This window comes from Aptenodytes patagonicus, chromosome 6 (assembly GCF_965638725.1).
Source record: "Aptenodytes patagonicus chromosome 6, bAptPat1.pri.cur, whole genome shotgun sequence".
In the NCBI taxonomy this organism is placed as follows: domain Eukaryota; kingdom Metazoa; phylum Chordata; class Aves; order Sphenisciformes; family Spheniscidae; genus Aptenodytes; species Aptenodytes patagonicus.
The window spans coordinates 62,996,790-63,013,083 of NC_134954.1; the positions used below are offsets into that span (position 1 = coordinate 62,996,790).

The 16,294-nt window shown below is 43.9% G+C and overlaps 1 protein-coding gene across 3 annotated transcripts in view; it reads left to right on the forward strand.

The window, feature by feature from the left end:
- SLC15A2 (solute carrier family 15 member 2) overlaps positions 1-15,589 on the forward strand; it is a 55,646-nt gene extending 40,057 nt beyond the window's left edge. For all 3 annotated transcript variants that reach the window (XM_076342966.1, XM_076342967.1, XM_076342965.1), the window contains 9 exons: positions 470-551; positions 2,502-2,627; positions 3,432-3,596; positions 6,249-6,295; positions 7,984-8,094; positions 9,507-9,603; positions 12,081-12,227; positions 13,277-13,381; positions 14,252-15,589. In XM_076342966.1, coding sequence (XP_076199081.1) covers positions 470-551; positions 2,502-2,627; positions 3,432-3,596; positions 6,249-6,295; positions 7,984-8,094; positions 9,507-9,603; positions 12,081-12,227; positions 13,277-13,381; positions 14,252-14,428 — 1,057 coding nt within the window. In that variant the 3' untranslated portion in view covers positions 14,429-15,589. The remainder of the gene's footprint in view (positions 1-469; positions 552-2,501; positions 2,628-3,431; positions 3,597-6,248; positions 6,296-7,983; positions 8,095-9,506; positions 9,604-12,080; positions 12,228-13,276; positions 13,382-14,251) is intronic.
- The last annotated feature ends 705 nt before the right edge of the window (positions 15,590-16,294 follow it).

Below are 16,294 nucleotides of genomic sequence, written 5' to 3' on the forward strand. Positions count from 1 at the left end.
GAGAAATAACCCAGAATGGTGCCACAGATGGTCAGAAACATTGATGACACAAACTACACATTTTTCTGCTCCTCATTCCTGCTGCTAAATAGTATGCTACTTTTCTTTTGCCTTTCCCAAAAGGGACTTGAAGATATATCATTTCAAGTGCTCCTTCCAACATCACAGGTTAACATAATGCCATGAGCTATTCCCACTAGAAGAGCTAGGAACAAGATAATATGAAACTTGCAAGCAAAGAGCTTTTTTTCATGGCATATCAGTTTTAATTGGCCTCAGTGCTGGCCTCATACAGAATAATAGAATAGTTTTAAGTCAAATGATTGACAATTTAAACAGCATGTCATCCCGTGCCACCTGTTGGACAGTTTATTACATGGTTTTGGCACATCTTTGGCTCTGAGAAATGGTATTCTATATTTTAAATTACTTTTTTTTCTTAATGGCACCTCTTTCATTTGCTCCATAGACCTATTAGGAAAATGGCAACAGGTATGATCCTTGCAGGGATGGCGTTTGGACTTGCAGCTGTTGTAGAAGTCAAAATAAATGTAAGTATAGCACAAGGGGTTCCTCAGAAACACTTTCTTTCCCTGGGGTGTTTTTACTGATGCCTGCTAGATAATCCTTTTAACCATTGTGTTCCTTGATCATAATTTTTAATGTGTTCTTTACAATTAAGCATACCGATCCAGTTGCTAATGATAATTCTTACTTTGTCTACTTTTCCTTCTTTTCCTCTCTGTCTCTTTCTCTCTTTCTAGTCTTTGCAGTTTTGCTGTGCCAGTCATCTGTATTGGTCTATATTCTAGATTTCCATCGTCAAAGTGCTTGACAGACATCTAGTTAATGCTAGTGATTAATTCCCAAAAGGTAGTCTGTTCTCTCTCCTATTTGTTGCTGTAGCTTGCCTGTATTTTACTGTTTGGGAGGGGTTTTTTGTGTGTGTGGTGGTTTTGTTTTTTTAATGTAATTACTTTCCTACTTTAGGGTGGGGATGTGTTTTTTTACAAGCCAAATTGTTTCTCCAGTGAGGCAGGTGAATGCAGTCACTTCCGTAGTCACAGGCATCAGGGACTGCCAGGCATCCCCAGACAGGATGGCAGCAAATCTCTTGTAAATTCGATGTTAGCCCCTGCAGATTTGTACTGTTTGTTTCTGGCCCGTGACCAGCCTTATGCAGGCTTTGGCTGACCTTTGTCTCACGAAAGTTACTATAGGATTAATTTTTAAAGCTTCCATGTATACTTAAGCTGTTCTTTTAGACCGGCTGGCGCACAGCCCTGGATTAACATCTGCTGGTTCCTCAGGTGAATCCTCTGACAAGTCTCCCACTGAAATGAGACTTTGTGGGTTCAGGTCTTCTTTCTGATCTCCTTATGTGAGCAAAGAAATGCTCTCATTGCCACCACCAGCAGCTCTGGCCGAGCACTAAAAGTCTGCTCTGGCTGTGGGTGACTCCTCTGGGCAGAGGCAAGGTGAGTTAGAAGTTCCCCCCTGCCTGTGCATGGAAATTTTACCCTGAAGACCACTAAAAGCTCTAGTAAAGAGGAGGATAGGATGGCCCACCTTGGCTGGGCTGTGGGTTGCACAGGTGAACAGCCACAGTAATGGAATTTGCTGGATAACATTAACAGGCCTGTTGGTCCAGAGCAGCGTATGGGTACAGGGAAATCAGTGTCGCCCTATCTTCTCTGACGGTGTGTCTCCCCACCGAGTTAGGTTCAAACTGCCCTGCCTGCAATACCCAAATTACAGGATGAGATAGAAAAAAATTAATAGCTCTGAAGTATTGCTGGCAGCTACTTGAAAATAAAGTGAGAAAAAAAGAGAAGTTTTTTTTTTTTAAAAATTCATTTCAGATCTGCAGGTAGTACAAAGCTGACACTGATTGAGGTACTCTTTCTAGGAAATGATTCCTGACAGAAAGAGATACCACTGTGCTGGAGACATCGTCTTCCCTTTCTCAGAAAACAGGGAATAAGATCTATACAGTCGGCTGTTAGATAGCATGGTGTCAAGTGATGCAAAAACACCGATTACAGACATGGAGCTGGACTGGGATTTTCAAAACTGCTTAGTTTCTGGCCTAATTCTTTTCCCAGTCACTGACCGTAGTGGGAAATAATTATTCTGGTCACTGCTTTTGAAAGCTAAGCACAATTTTTTCCATTCTGATGGCAGTTAGTTAAATCCAGGCACTAGGGAGCTGTATAATGAAAGCAGTGACATTGTTCTACCTACCCAGCAGCTGTGTAGACTGTACGCTTAGCAGTGTGAAGAGCAGTTTTTGGGAGGAATGATAGGTTGGCTATTGGGCTACTATTAGGAAACCTCCCTAAATAAGATTTATGTTCAGTTTTCTCTCAGTGCAACTTCTGATGAGGAAGGGATAGAAAAGCGTCATTACAGAGAGGAAGACTATTATGGCTAAAAATGAAGAGATATTAAAGTGCTAATAAAGCATACAGATGGCACTTAAAGCCTTTTACTTTCATTAGGAAACCGATATGCCTCAGCTTGTCCCAGAAGAAAGTTTAATTCGGGTCCTGAATTTGGCAAAGAACCCTGTTCAAGTGACAGTCCAAGACCAAGACCTATTTCAGCAGCCCGTGGAGGCTTTTCAGGTAAGCATATATGTGGGGCTGGAAGGCCTGACTTGTGTCCCATTGAAGAAAGGGTGGGCTTTTTTTCAGGGATTTTCTAATAAAGCCCACAGATTCTAGAGCTTGTTCTCCTCCACTGCCTTAGAAGTGCATGGGAATAGCTTTAAAAAAGGAGCATATTATCTCCATTGATGAGACAGAAATGGAAAGTTTGGAGACATATTTCCATGGCAAAGGAGGAAATGGCTGACTACATTCACCTGTAATTGTGAATAAAGGATAATTGTCCTGAGATGAGCATGTAGAGACATTCAACTCACATCTCTCAGTGCTCAGACCCCAGGTATTGCTGCTGGGATCTGGATGGCATCTGAAGAGTATTTACCTGCAAAGGAGGAAAGAAATGGGAAGGCAGTTAACTGGGCACAGGCACTGGGTTGTTTCCTATTTCAGCTTCCAGATTACTTTACAGGTCAGGCTAGTTTGGGACTCAGCCCAGAAGTCCACTGGCCACCAGCAGCCTGCCATGTTTTAGATGTGGCCCCATCGGGGCAGAGCAGGGCCAGGGGAAAAGGTAGCTGTGTAGGCAGAAGGTGTTCCCTGACCTTTGGGCTGCATCCAGCAAGGGAAGGTACTCCAAGCTCTGGCTGGACCAGCCCAAAGCCTATAGGTCAACTGTAGAAGACAGTTTGCTGTAGAAGACAGTTCTGACTGTTAACCTCTCTTTACAGGCTCCCTTGAAGAGAGGATAGGGTTGCACATGGTGGGAAGAGCCAGATCCTTTCTCATCCGAAGAAAGTGTAACCAAGTTTGTTTTTTCCACAGAATCCAGCTGAGTACTCAAAATTAATATTGAATGGAGAGCAACAGAGCCTTCACTTCACCCTGCAACATCAAGGATTGTCTCTTGCTTTTAACTACACCGTGAAGCAAAAATCAGTATACAGCTTAATTGTTTTTGAGGCAGAAGAAAGCCTATCAAGCCACTTAGTGAGTGTGGGAGTGAAGTGTAAATACAGTATTAATTCAATGGCTGTGATGATACAGTGGGGTAATAGGCTCATTAATTCATTTGCTCAGTTGCAATGTCTTTCTGATTGCTCTCAGATGCTCTAAACCTGACTTCTTAGCTAGCGGCACTGGATCGGTATGCATTTCTGCTGGTTGATTAATAAAGGCGTTATGGCATCTGAGAGTTTCTGGGCACACTTTAATCCAGTGAATGCTGCAGTGGGAGAACAGAGTCATGCCTTCTAGGCAGCAGAGCTTGAGAAAGCTGAGGAAACAGAGAGCCAGAGATTTTCCCCCAAAGATGGTTCTATAAAGCAAAGATGTTAAAGAGGCTCTAGAGCTGGGCATGGAATAAAAGCATCAGAGGAATGATTCCAGGTTTAGTTATTGCAAGTGTTTAGTGAAAATGCACAGAAGGCCCATTTGTTTTGCTGAACAGAATAAATGATTAAGCTCATTTCAGGCTCTGCAGCAGAGCTGGCTGCGTTTGGACTTTTGTGTATTGCTGCAACAAACAGAGAGGCACATGTGGGATGTATAGGGCCAGATTCTGATATCTTTTACATGTAGCTGTATCCGAAGAAGCTCTCTTGAAATGAATGGTGTTATTGCACATTGTCGCAGGTGTGTAAATGCCATCAGAATCTGTCCTCATGCTAAAATATCAATTCTCTTTGCAGTTCCTCAGCCTCCTACCTTGCAGGGTTGCCACACCAAGCACTCAATATTGTATAGTAGAAATCACATAACTGTTTTTAAAAATGAGGAGTTTTAAGAATTTATTTTTCCCGAACATTGGGGTTTTTTTGCTGCTTTATGGTTTATAGCCTGGGGGTCATTATCACACAATGTTGTTAAGTTTCCCTGTGACCCTGATGACTGTGTGCTGTTACCTTAAGAAATGGATACTCGTACAGTGATTTTCATACAGTCCTTAAGAAGTGAAAGCCTGCGACAGGCTGGAGCAAAGCAATCTCTGTGCTGCCCTAGCTATCTAGCCTGTGCTTAAATTAATGCCCACCCTGGCACAGGCAGGCTCCCATGTGCTGGAGAACAGCTGTGCTGTTGGGTGATGCTATTGACCTGTCATTCACAGCTGTAGATAAGGGAGGTGTGGAAGACAGTGTGGTAAATGATACTCACTTTTCCAGCATTGCAACACAAGGAAGGCAATGCCAGCATCACCGCTGTGTTGCAGGGCTTGCTCTGGAGTAGCCATGGCCCACGCCAGCCTCCCTCACTGCTGGGCTTGGCCCCTGCACTCAGGTGGGGGTTCTTTCCTGGAAGGATCCAATCTGAAATTGGTTTCTTCTCCTTTGTGGGCTGTTGAGTAGGCAGGAAATGAATTTGAGAGCTCTGGGGATCATCGATGAAAGCGAGTAATAATTTGGCTGGCCTGTCTGCAACGAACTGGAGTGTTAATCCCCATGTGTCTCCCATGGAAAAAAATTACGGTGTTTATTATTTATTGCTCTGACATTTATTATTCACTGTGGCTATTTATTATTTAGGGTATACATTATTTGTGGGCCAGCATATCACACTGAAGTATAATAGACATTTTATAGGTATACTGAAATTCTGGATCCTTGGTCTCAGAAGCTTGGGGTTTAACATCAGGAAGAAAGTGTGGAGAAAGGGCTAGAAGATTTTAAGAGAAAGCCAGTTTCTGGAGGTAGATTCAGTCCCTCTTGGCTTGCCTGGGTTCTGTCTGCAGGTAGCGCAAATTGAAATTGCCCTGCCAGCTAAAGTGGACATGATACAACTGTGGATTTCTACCAGCCAAGAATCTTGCTCTGTATTCTTTTTGTGTGACATACAATCTTCAGGGCAGGGTTGTGTCTCTACTGTCTTTTTTCAGCATTGTACACCAAATAGGCTCTCCTCGAATGAATGTAGATCATGTTAACTATTGAGCTGATGCTCTAGCTGTGATCTCCAGGAGAGGCACTCTCACTCCCCAGTGTGCCCACCCAGGTGGCCATTTCAGGGATGTGTCTGCAGAGACTGTGAGCGCAAACAAGCTCAGTGCATCTTGGTCTCTCCTGCTCTCTGCCTGCACCATACAACAGTTTAATCGCTTGAGTATTGAGGGTCAGGGAAAATGAGTGATACATGATGTTCGGAATAGTAACCTAGCGGTTCCTCTTGGCTTTAGGCTTCTGTGAAGTCTATGGGTATGCCAAGAATCAAGGTCTGAAAGTTAGGCAGTTGCAGGTTTTGTAGGAGTAAGGCACTCATGTTTAACTGTAACTGATCATTGAAAGAGGCTAATGTGGATAATGCTCTCTTGCTATCTTCAGATCAAGACAAATACTTTTTTGGAGGGTGTTACATGCCTCAGTAGAAGGGTGACTGGCTGAAACTCTGTAGCCTTTGTTACGCAGGAGATGAGGAAAAAAAGGTATGATCTCATCTTAAGCCCTTGGTGGAGCTGAAATTTTGCCATTGGCTTCACTGTACCAGGACTTCGCTTCTGTGGCCTGATGTAAAGCTTATGTGAGAGTCCAGTTGATTTCCATGGGCTTTGCAACATGTGTGTAACTCCACAGACACTAGTATTCTCTGCTACACGTTGTTATAAGGCAGCATTAATAAATATGTTTGATTTTTTTTTCTTCCCCTCTTTAGATTACAGACTTGGAAGCAAAGCCAGAAAACGGTTTGGCAGCTGTTCGGTAGGAATGGCTTTTTTTGAGGATTTGGAGGTGGTGGGGTGAGGGAAACTACTTTTGTCTAATGCAAGCTGTATGTAACATAACCCAGATGTTCTCAGGTTGGAATCTAGTCCACACTTCTCATGCGAGACTCAGGTGTCAGCTGTGGAGGCTTGACAGTGTGTCACCTCCCACACTTGCCATGCAGAGCTGAGCATTATTGCTGCTTACTGCCTAGGATAGTCTGGGCTGAGATGGCAACATAAAAGATCTCCTCCCTTGGAAGAGTGGTAAATTCATCTCACTGTGTCCCGCCTCTTTGGGAAAGAAAGGGAAGAAGTGATCTGGAAAAGAGCCGTTGCCATTTGTCCTCTGCAAACTGGCCAAGCCATGGCGTTCATTTCTCTCACCCAAACTCATGCACAAATGCCTACTAAATTGGATACAGCAACAATTTTACATCCTCGTAAACAATTCAGCTGGGCATTGGGCTCTGCTTAAGCAGCTAGTCTACTTTCCTAATTTGAGTTAGTCCATGAACAGTCCTGTGCTGGTCTGTGCCAAGATGCCATCTCACTGAGGTCACAGTTACCTCCAGCACCACATCACCAGACCTATGCAAGGCTGCTGAGATGCAGAAGAAGCAGATTTGCAAAAAAAGAGAGGATGCCAGCTGGATTTTCTGGACGATTTGGGCAAACTGCAATTTAAAAAAAACAAAACAAAACAAACCACAAAACCAACCAAATAAAAAAAACCCTCAAAAACTTTAGATAGTATAAAACAATGTCCAACTCCCTTATCTGAAAGCCTGTGTTGACAGAGCAGGAGAGCAGTATCTCTTCATAGCCCTGTGCTTGTGAAAAGCTTCTACTGACTAAACACCACTTTGGAGACTTGATTAATACCTGCAGTCAGGAATGTTTTATATTTTCCTGTGAACATTTTTGACAAAATCCCCAAACTTTCCCTTCAACAATTTGTGAAGAGGTTTCACTAGGAAGAAACTATTTTTCCACTAAAAAGTTGCTTTTGTTAAGCAGTTGACCATCTTCAGGGATTTCACCCCCATTTTAAGAACTGAAAGCCAAAATATTTTAAAACATAGTCAGATCAAATGAAAAGTATTTGGTTTTGCTAATAATTTTTGAGTTGTCAAAAGGAAACTGTCTTTCGTGTATGAAAAAGCATATAAACACTGGGTGAAAAAAAAAAAAAACAACCCAAACCTGAACATTCCCATGAAAGTCTTGGTTTTGATGAAAATATCTTACTTTGCTAGAAAACTCTTTTCCACTGGTAGAAACTCCTTGGAAAGTATGCCAGCATGGTGCACATGCTCATCATGACACCCAACTTTATAGTTTCCTGGGCTGGGCTGGGGCTCCATCCTCTCAAACAGCCACAGAACAATCTTTGAAGGTGCCTGAGAAGAGATTGCCTGGAAGTCCTAACCCACAAAAAGGGAGGGTCACTTTTCACAGAAGAGAGAGTAAGAGGGTAAAATTACACAGCAGGGAAAACTAATCTTATATTGAAAAACTGGGCAATGAATCAGGCGAATATTTTGGTAGGTTGCCTGAGAGGCTGTCATAACCTTATGGACTTACAGAATGCTTTGGGAGAGAGAGTGCACTTCTTCTAAAGTGTCTGATATTTTGCTTCTCCTGCCCTGCCTGGCAACCCAATGAAATATGCCTTCTTTGCAGATTCATTAATGGTTTGAGCCAAGATGTCAACCTCACCATTGACAGCAAATGGTTCATTGCTGTTCAGAAAAACTACAGCGCTTCTGAGTACTCGCTGCTAAAGAGGGACAAGTAAGTTTCCCTTGCTGTGCTAAAGGTCCTTGCTGAGGCCTTTCCTTGGATACAATGGGGCTTTTCTCGGGCCAATAGCAAAACCTTCATTGCTACTGTCTTGGCATTTGTTTGTGGGGGCAGATGTTTGTAAAAAAGCAGAATTATCAGCTCTGTGCCAAGCAGGTGCTCCAGGCCACTGGTGTGTGTGCAGAAGCACCAGGCATTTAGTCTGCAAAGTGTCCAAGCCAAAGGACAGCAAATCAGTATCTCTGTGTGTAATATGCAGTTGAATAGATTCAGCCTCCAAACAGTGTCTGGGATAGCTCCCTTCCCGTGGCTGTTATTGCTTTGGTAAGATAAAATCAGTAGGGACAAAGCTTGGAAACTTTATTCCCATGACATGAGTATAATGACATCCTAATTTAGGCCATAATCTGAGTTTTCTCAGAATCAGGTCAGGGAAATTTTGGAAACCCAAAAAGCCTTTTGAGAAGTCCAGATACAGCACTTAACTTTCTCTGAGCTTTTATTCACATTATGCGGGGGCCTGGAGGGAAGAGACTGGCCATTCCTGTGTATCTGTTAGCAGAATAAGGTGGGACATGGTGAAGTCCTCTCTGCCATTTGATGCCTGCTCTATTTTGATATTCTCTCAGGCCCAAGCTCTTAGTGTTAGGGTGCTCTCAGGGAAAGGCCAATTCATATTCCATGCTACAAAGCATTGGTATGTGGGCTGGTAACATCAAGTAACATTTCATGGCTTTGCAGGCTGGGCTTGTTAGACAGGGGCTCCATATGGCCTTGGTTTGGCAGCATTGGAGTTGGCTCTTGTAGGGTATTTCTGGCGTTTGCAATGTTTCAAAACAAGCTTTATGGCTTTCCTCTGCATCAGCTCCATCCAAAATATTTATTGCTGCAATTTAGTAGGATGCAGCAGCCATTGTGGCAATGCTGCTGAGCCTCTGTGCCATCTCTCACATCTAAAATCAGAAGAACAAATATGAAAGCTAATTTGCTCTACTGAAAGAAAACAAAGTGGCTTGTGGGTGCATATCTCTGATTTCCTGAAGGCTGCTTGAGCCTGGCTAACTTGTCTGGCCCACAGTTCCTGAAGGAGTGGAGAAAAGTTTGGAAGGAAAATAAACCTGAGGTGGGGGGAGGTGGGGGGGAAATCAGTCCTAGGAAGAAGCAGAAACCATTTAAAAATGTTAGCAATAGCCCAGGTTATTAGCTGAACTCCAGTCAGTGCCTAAGTGTTTCTGGAAGGAAAAGATGGCAAGAACTCTAGTGATCATCTGACATAAACATTACTGCAGCTTTACATCATACATCCTCCCTACTCCATTGTAGGGGCATGTTTGATAGCTCTGCTCTGTGCTCTTTCTCTGTGGGACTAACTGGGAAATACTCTACTTCATCATTGTATCTAGATATAATAATGGAAAATGTCTAACTGAAACGGGAGAATTCACCCTGGAGCTAGGGCTGCTCGACTTTGGCGCATCATACACCGTTGTGATAACTAACGTAAGTGTCCCTGTGACGGTGATAAGCTCCTTCTGTTCTAGTCTCTGGCAGTGCTTTTGTTCTTATGTTTGTGGCTCTCACTTGCTTTTTCCACCCTGCAAGACCTGGGCAGTAGCCATCTGAAGGCAATCCATTATACAAGGGCTAGTAAAACATTTTGGCACCTACATAAGCAAGGTGGGTGGGTACTCATTCCACCTTACTGTGATCTTGTCAGATCTCATGGGTTAAACAAGAAGTAAGATCTTTTCCTTAATGGAAATCCTTCATGGAAAATCATGTGACGCGTGGTTTGTGCTGGTCTCATGCCATCCTTGTTCAGTTAACGTTGACCCAGTGCACTGCAAAGAGCTATTACAGTCTGCCAAGAGCTGACTCTGCTTGTGGTCTTTAAAATACTGTACCTGGTGGTACCTCACACCTGAAAAACTCTGCAGAAACAATCATCTGCTGTATCCTCACATTTAACTTACTGATCTAAAGGCTGATCTTCCAAGACTTACGGATTATGCATGGGAGGAAGAGGGACAAAGTGTTGAGGGAGGAGGTTGGTGAGATTGTGCATCTGTTTTTCCTCCTCTCACTGTACAGCTCATTTGGAGCCTAGTGTAAAGTCAAGGCATGGTTTTCTGAACAACCTAGCCCTGATGGGGCACGAGCATTGCTGAGAGGGTGGATTCCTTTCCCTGCCTGCCAGCCTCTTAGGCACGCTGCTGCAACCCTGCTCCAGCTGGCAGGAGCCACGGAGATGAACGTGATCAGCTTAGTTCCCATTTTAACCTTTCCACTGCACAGGCACACAGACAAACCAGGTCTGACAGGACACACTGCTAAGCTGTCCTCTGAGACTTTGACATCACCGTGTTGTGATGAGCAGAGCAAAGTGCTGTCAGCTACTCCCTGGCAGTAACATCTCCCTGTTGGGCAATTAATGGGAGGTGTTCATGTGTGCAGAGTCTAAATACGTAGGGGGAAAAAATATAGCTGCAAAGCACCTGGCTTTTTTTTTTAACTCCAGTAGCTGGAGTAGGATGCACAGTCCTGGAGGGAACAGGCAGATGCTGCCATCTGTGAGTGCAGAGATTTATGTACATAAAACACATACGCACTTGAAGTGATGTTGGCCAGACCCTTCCTCCATGGCTGCAAGCCTCTTTCACCAGATGAGAAACCAAGTAGAGAAGTTGCGTGAAGAATATTACACTAAGAATATTGCCCCAGAGCCTCTGGTAACGCAACTGAGTCAGGGCTGGTTGAGGTAGGTGTGTCCCACGTCACTGTGGGCAAGGATTCCAGTTTGTGGTCCCATCTACAAAAGTCCCTGCTGTAGCTATGGCTGCTCAGGGGTGGCTCTGTGCCTCAGGCCCCTCAGCCCTTCTGGACCCTGTGCTAGTTCTTTAATCTTTTTGACCCTCTGTTTTTCCATCTCTCTCCCTGTGGTTTCCTCCTTCTGTAGAGAGTTAGTTCCAGGCCAAGATAATTTTTAATTATTGCAGTGATTTGTACTGAGCCCTGATCCTCTGCCAGGAGTGCTATATAGAAGAACCAAGAATGCAATATATCAGTCTGCTAATGTGGCTGAACTGTGATACTTAAATCATGGGGATGCTGCCTTCTACCCAGCCTTCCCTTCCTCAGTGCGCAGTTATAGTATGGTGCTTGTGACATTTCTTTATGGGCTAAAGAGCAATGCACAGCTCTCCTCTCACCCCTTTTAGCCTGCTAAAATACAGTCTCTTGATTTGCCTCCCTGCATGGTGATTAAGTACACCTCGTAAACATCCCTTGTATTTTCCCAAGTACTCTCCTTAAACACGGGGTTTTCTGCCTGAAGTCATTTCAGCCTAGTGTTTTCCTGACTACTAGTCAAATCTCTCTCTGCCTCTGAGCCTCTGTGCCTCAGAGGCAGTATTAATTACACCTGGGAAAGCAAACAAAAAGAATTAGGAATACAGCTACCATAACTATCTGAATACATCTGATATGGGGCAGTCTCTGCTGCTCTTGGTATTTCTGAACTGGATTTGTGTGGGTGTCACCATTATAGTAGGGCAGCTGTACAGTGCCGATGAAATGGGAGCAGTGGTCACATGGCTGCAATGAGCATTTATCCTCTCATCCTCTTCTGGCCCTGGGGACAGCAGCAGGTCACAGGCTCTGCACAAGTACCACACAGGCTTTTCCCAACCCCACTACAGAAGGCAACTTGTTGGTTTGCAATAACTCATGCAACTCTTGCAGCACATGAATGAGCTAGGATGCTTACAGCCTGCCACCTCTGCCCTGTGCAGTAGGAGTCAGCCTGTTCCCAACAGGCTTGGAAATGGCAGGGGTCAGACCCAGAGTTTAATTCCAGGGCAGAGCTTTGCTTCCACCTTTACTTAAAACTTCATTTTGGTAAAGTTGCTGTTGGAGTCCAGGCTAAGAAGGATCTGATCTTTGAGTAGCTAATCAATGTGCCTTTATTTTCCTGCTAGGTTTCTGGAGGTGCTGTTAAGACATGGAAGTCAGAAGACATCAAAGCCAACAATGTCCATATGGCTTGGCAGTTACCACAATACTTATTAATATCTGCTGGGGAGGTGATGTTCTCCATTACAGGTCTGGCCTTCTCCTATTCTCAGGTACTCCACTTAAAGATTAGACTTCAGATTAGGCTTACAATTAGACTTCAGGGTTTATTCCTGCATCAGCCATTGACTTGTAATATGTCCTTTGGCATGATGCATTACTGATAATGTTATCTGTGGTTCAGCTAAAAGTGGAATTATAACAGTTTGCTGGGTGCCCTCAAGCTAAATTAATTCATACTCTGAAGATACCTGTTCTCAATTATACTCAGGAAACTCCTTTTCTGGTAAAGCTGAGAACATAGAACAGAACTGAATAGAAGTTTATTTTAATGTGAAAGCTCTGAATAGTGTAATATCAGGGTTTTCTCCCAGTGAAATATTTTGTGGTACGTATTTTCCAGGGATAAAAAGGCAAAGGTATCTCAAAGACTATAGGGTGGCATGGGGGCTTGGAACCTGCTTTAAGCTGAGAGACTGAAGGGGTCTAAGCCTACATGAGTCTGTAACAAGGGAGCAAGGGGTAACGAGTGTGCAAGGGATGATTTGATTGTTGTCTGGGGAGAAGGTTTATGAGAAGAGATGACTGAGACATTACAAGATCAAAAAGCTGAAGCTACTTAAATTTATCCTTGGAGTAAAGTGCAGATGTTTATTAATGAGGGCGATTAATACAGTGGGACGATCTGTCATGGGATGTGGAAAATTTGTCATCAGCAGGAAGTTTAACTTCAAGATCCAGTCTCTTTTCCAAAGGTGTACAACTGCATGGCACCAGATTCCAAGCTGCAGGGCTTGTTGTGTGGCTTCCTGAACTTCCTGATCGTACAATTTCAGATGATGCAGGTTGGGGATGATCAGGATCCAGCTCTGCAACAACAACATCTCCTCTTTCTTCATGTGTCCTCCTGGAGGACATGTTTTGAAAGCTACTTGTATGCAGCTGTTGAAATTAACCACAGAGGAGACTCTGCGCAGAGGACATTCCGCCATCTCCTCCTAGGCTGAGCCTAGTGGCACCTACACCGGGCAGGACATCACAGGGTGAACTAGGGCAGAAGGCCACAGCGTGATACCCACTGACCAGGCCCTTCTCTTTTCAGTCTCCGGCCAGCATGAAGTCGGTGCTGCAGGCAGGCTGGCTGCTCACAGTGGCTGTTGGGAATACCCTTGTGCTCGTTGTTGCACAGGCTGCACCAATGGCACAGGTATGGTTTGGCTCTTAAAACAGAGGTAACACTTTAAAACAGGCCTGGATGGTGCTTCTGTATGTCTGTGTCCTGGAGGCACAGCTTCTCTGCACAGCCCCAGGCTCCTGCAGTGGAGTGATGGCAGCCTGCACCAAGCTGCCTCCCAGCCAGGGCTCTGCATTGCCCTCAGCAGTGTTGCCCTCTGGAGCAATGGCTCTCCCTAAGCCTCCCAGTGGCAGTAAATAATCGTGACCTGCACTGCGATAACCTTGCTGGAGCTCAGCTCTGGGCAAGCAGGCTGTATTTGGGCCTGGAGCCTGGACACAATGCCAGTCGTGTTGCAGTTGCTTACCGAAAGCAGCTTGCCTTCATCCAACTAGCCCAGTGGGCAGGCAGCCTCCTCAAGCCTCTAGTTTGGGACTCCTTCAGGACCAGCTGCCTGTGGCATCCCTAAGATGTCAGGCTTACATGGGGAGGTTGTGGTGCAGAGGTTGTTTAATTCAGGCTATCAGACTTCCAGGATGATGGGATGAAGGTGTGAAATGGGGCTCATTTCTGGCTAACATGAAACTGCCTCTCCCAAAGGCATCTTGTGATCAAAAAGCCCAGGCAGGTATGTTCCAGTCAGGACAGATTTGTAAGAAAAGATTTAATGAAACTAGCCCAATCTAACTGGTTTGTTTCAAGGTATATCACACATTCATAATTACATTATGTGTACATGAGTTTATCAGAAAACAGGATGAGAAAGTTTCTATCTTGTGAGCGATCTCGGAAGCTAAAAAGTAATATTCACCCAGCTCTTTAAAAAGTGCTTGGAAGTGCAGAGAAATCCTCTGGACTGAGAGCCTGGGGTCTCCTGACCTGCTGTTCTTTTTTCTTTCCTAGTGGGCTGAATTCGTCTTGTTCACTGTTCTCCTCTTTGCTGTGTGCATTATTTTCTCCATCATGGGATATTTCTATGTCAGTGTGGATCCAGAGGACCTAGAAGAAAAGGAAGAGAAGAGAGAGACCTCAAGCAGAGGAAACATGATTAATCTCGTTACTCAGAAAACAAAGCTCTAACACATGGGGTGGGATCTTTTTTCTTTTTTTTTTTTTTTTAACTCAGTAGATGGGAGGGTAAAAGAAGGGTGGGGACAATGTTATTTTATTTTATAGCACTGCAGTCTTTATTACTCAAAATGTAGCCACCTTCTAAACGGGACCAAATAGCCCTCTATAAAAACAATGGGGGTCCTGAAATCAGAGCAAAACTCCCTGGGAAAGCTCCTCTGGTATTAAAAGCCCTTATAAGTAAATACAGTGTAATTTAAAACCTGCCCATCTTCTTAAGCATGGAATGCTTTCCTATGATTTTGTTTTAAACATATATTTAGGGCAGCAGGGAGGAAGGGTGGAAGGAATGCCATATGACAGCAAAATTTGGAGATGTTGGGAGAAAAGAATGAAAACCCAGTATAGGAATTAGGGAAGAATAGATGTTACTGACAGAAGAATTGTTAATGCTGTCATCAAGGACTGGAAGTGTTACACACAATCCTAAAGAATTTCATCATGTAACTCTTCTTATGAGTATTTTGCCCCATTATTGCATATTATGAGTGGTCCTGATTTATGACTTTCACCTCCAGGCTCAGAAGTAATAACAGGGAATTAAATTCTGCAGGCTAAAATATTCCCAAAACACTAATGAAGAAGATATGCATGCCACCATCTCTCTGATACCCATTTTGTCCTAGACGTTTTTAGCAACTGATGGTGTTCTTTGATTAGACACGATTAGAGAATTGGTTTACTCTTTCTTATTTCAGAAATCCAGGCAGTTATTTGCCATCTTCCTATATATTAAGCCTTTATTGGGCATTTCCTTTTACAGCACCTGCCACTGCAAGTTAGGATACGGCTGATTTCTTATCTCATGTTTCAGTTATTCCCCACTGGGTGACACGTTGCAGCAGTTTCTATAAAATTCCAGGCATCCTGCAGTGAGTTAAACAAGGATGCACTTTATCATTTTTTTCAGTCTACAAGAGGAGACCATGGCATAGGAGATTTTTCTTTTTCCTCCCTGTTTTTGTGTCTCTCTACCAAACTTTGGATATAGCTATTTTATTGGAATTGTGATATAATTGTCTGATTTTCCTCACTTGCATGAAGCTGTGATTTCATGTTCTGCGTAGAAGTAATTCAACCATTGCTGATCTAGTAAAACTCCTGAGAGAGTCCCTGCCTTTCTCTGTTGCTCCAAGGCCGCAGTTGTAACAGGTATGGCCTAATTTACAACAAGGTTGTCAATAGGATCTTCGGGTTCACAGAGAATAGATTTTAAATGATGCTTTCATCTTCCATCTTGGCATTGGCCATAGGTGGTCGCTGTTGCTTTGATTCAGGAGATCATGAAATACATGTTTAATTTCATTCCTGTTCAGGACAGTGCTAGGGAATACGCTTAGCTTGACACCTCTGCTACTTTAATGTGCTGCCTTGTGTGTGTGTGTGTCTTCTTGAGTAAGACCGAGAAAAACCCACTTTTTTGTTTATAACAGCCTCAGATTGTTTCCTTTGCTTCCTGTCCTAAATGGTCATGAACTTCCACCACTAGTTCTGCATAAGCTCCTGCCTGCTGTGAAATAGCATCTGGGTCTTGTGCCAGAGGGGGACCACGGTCTCAGATAAATGACAACAGGCTGTGGGCGTGCACATAGAAACACTTAATGTGGTTCAGTCGATGCAGAGCCATTTATTAAGCTGTGGCGGCTGGATCCGGGCAGCTGAACCCTGCAACACAGCAGGGAATGAAGGGCATTGAAAGCCATCTATTAGGTCATCCGACCTGCTCCTCAGAAGCCAAGTGAGGATTATTCCCTCTGCTCCTTTTTGGTATTGTTCTCCTGCCGTGATTCTTGTGTGAGTTCTTTCTCCTCCAGG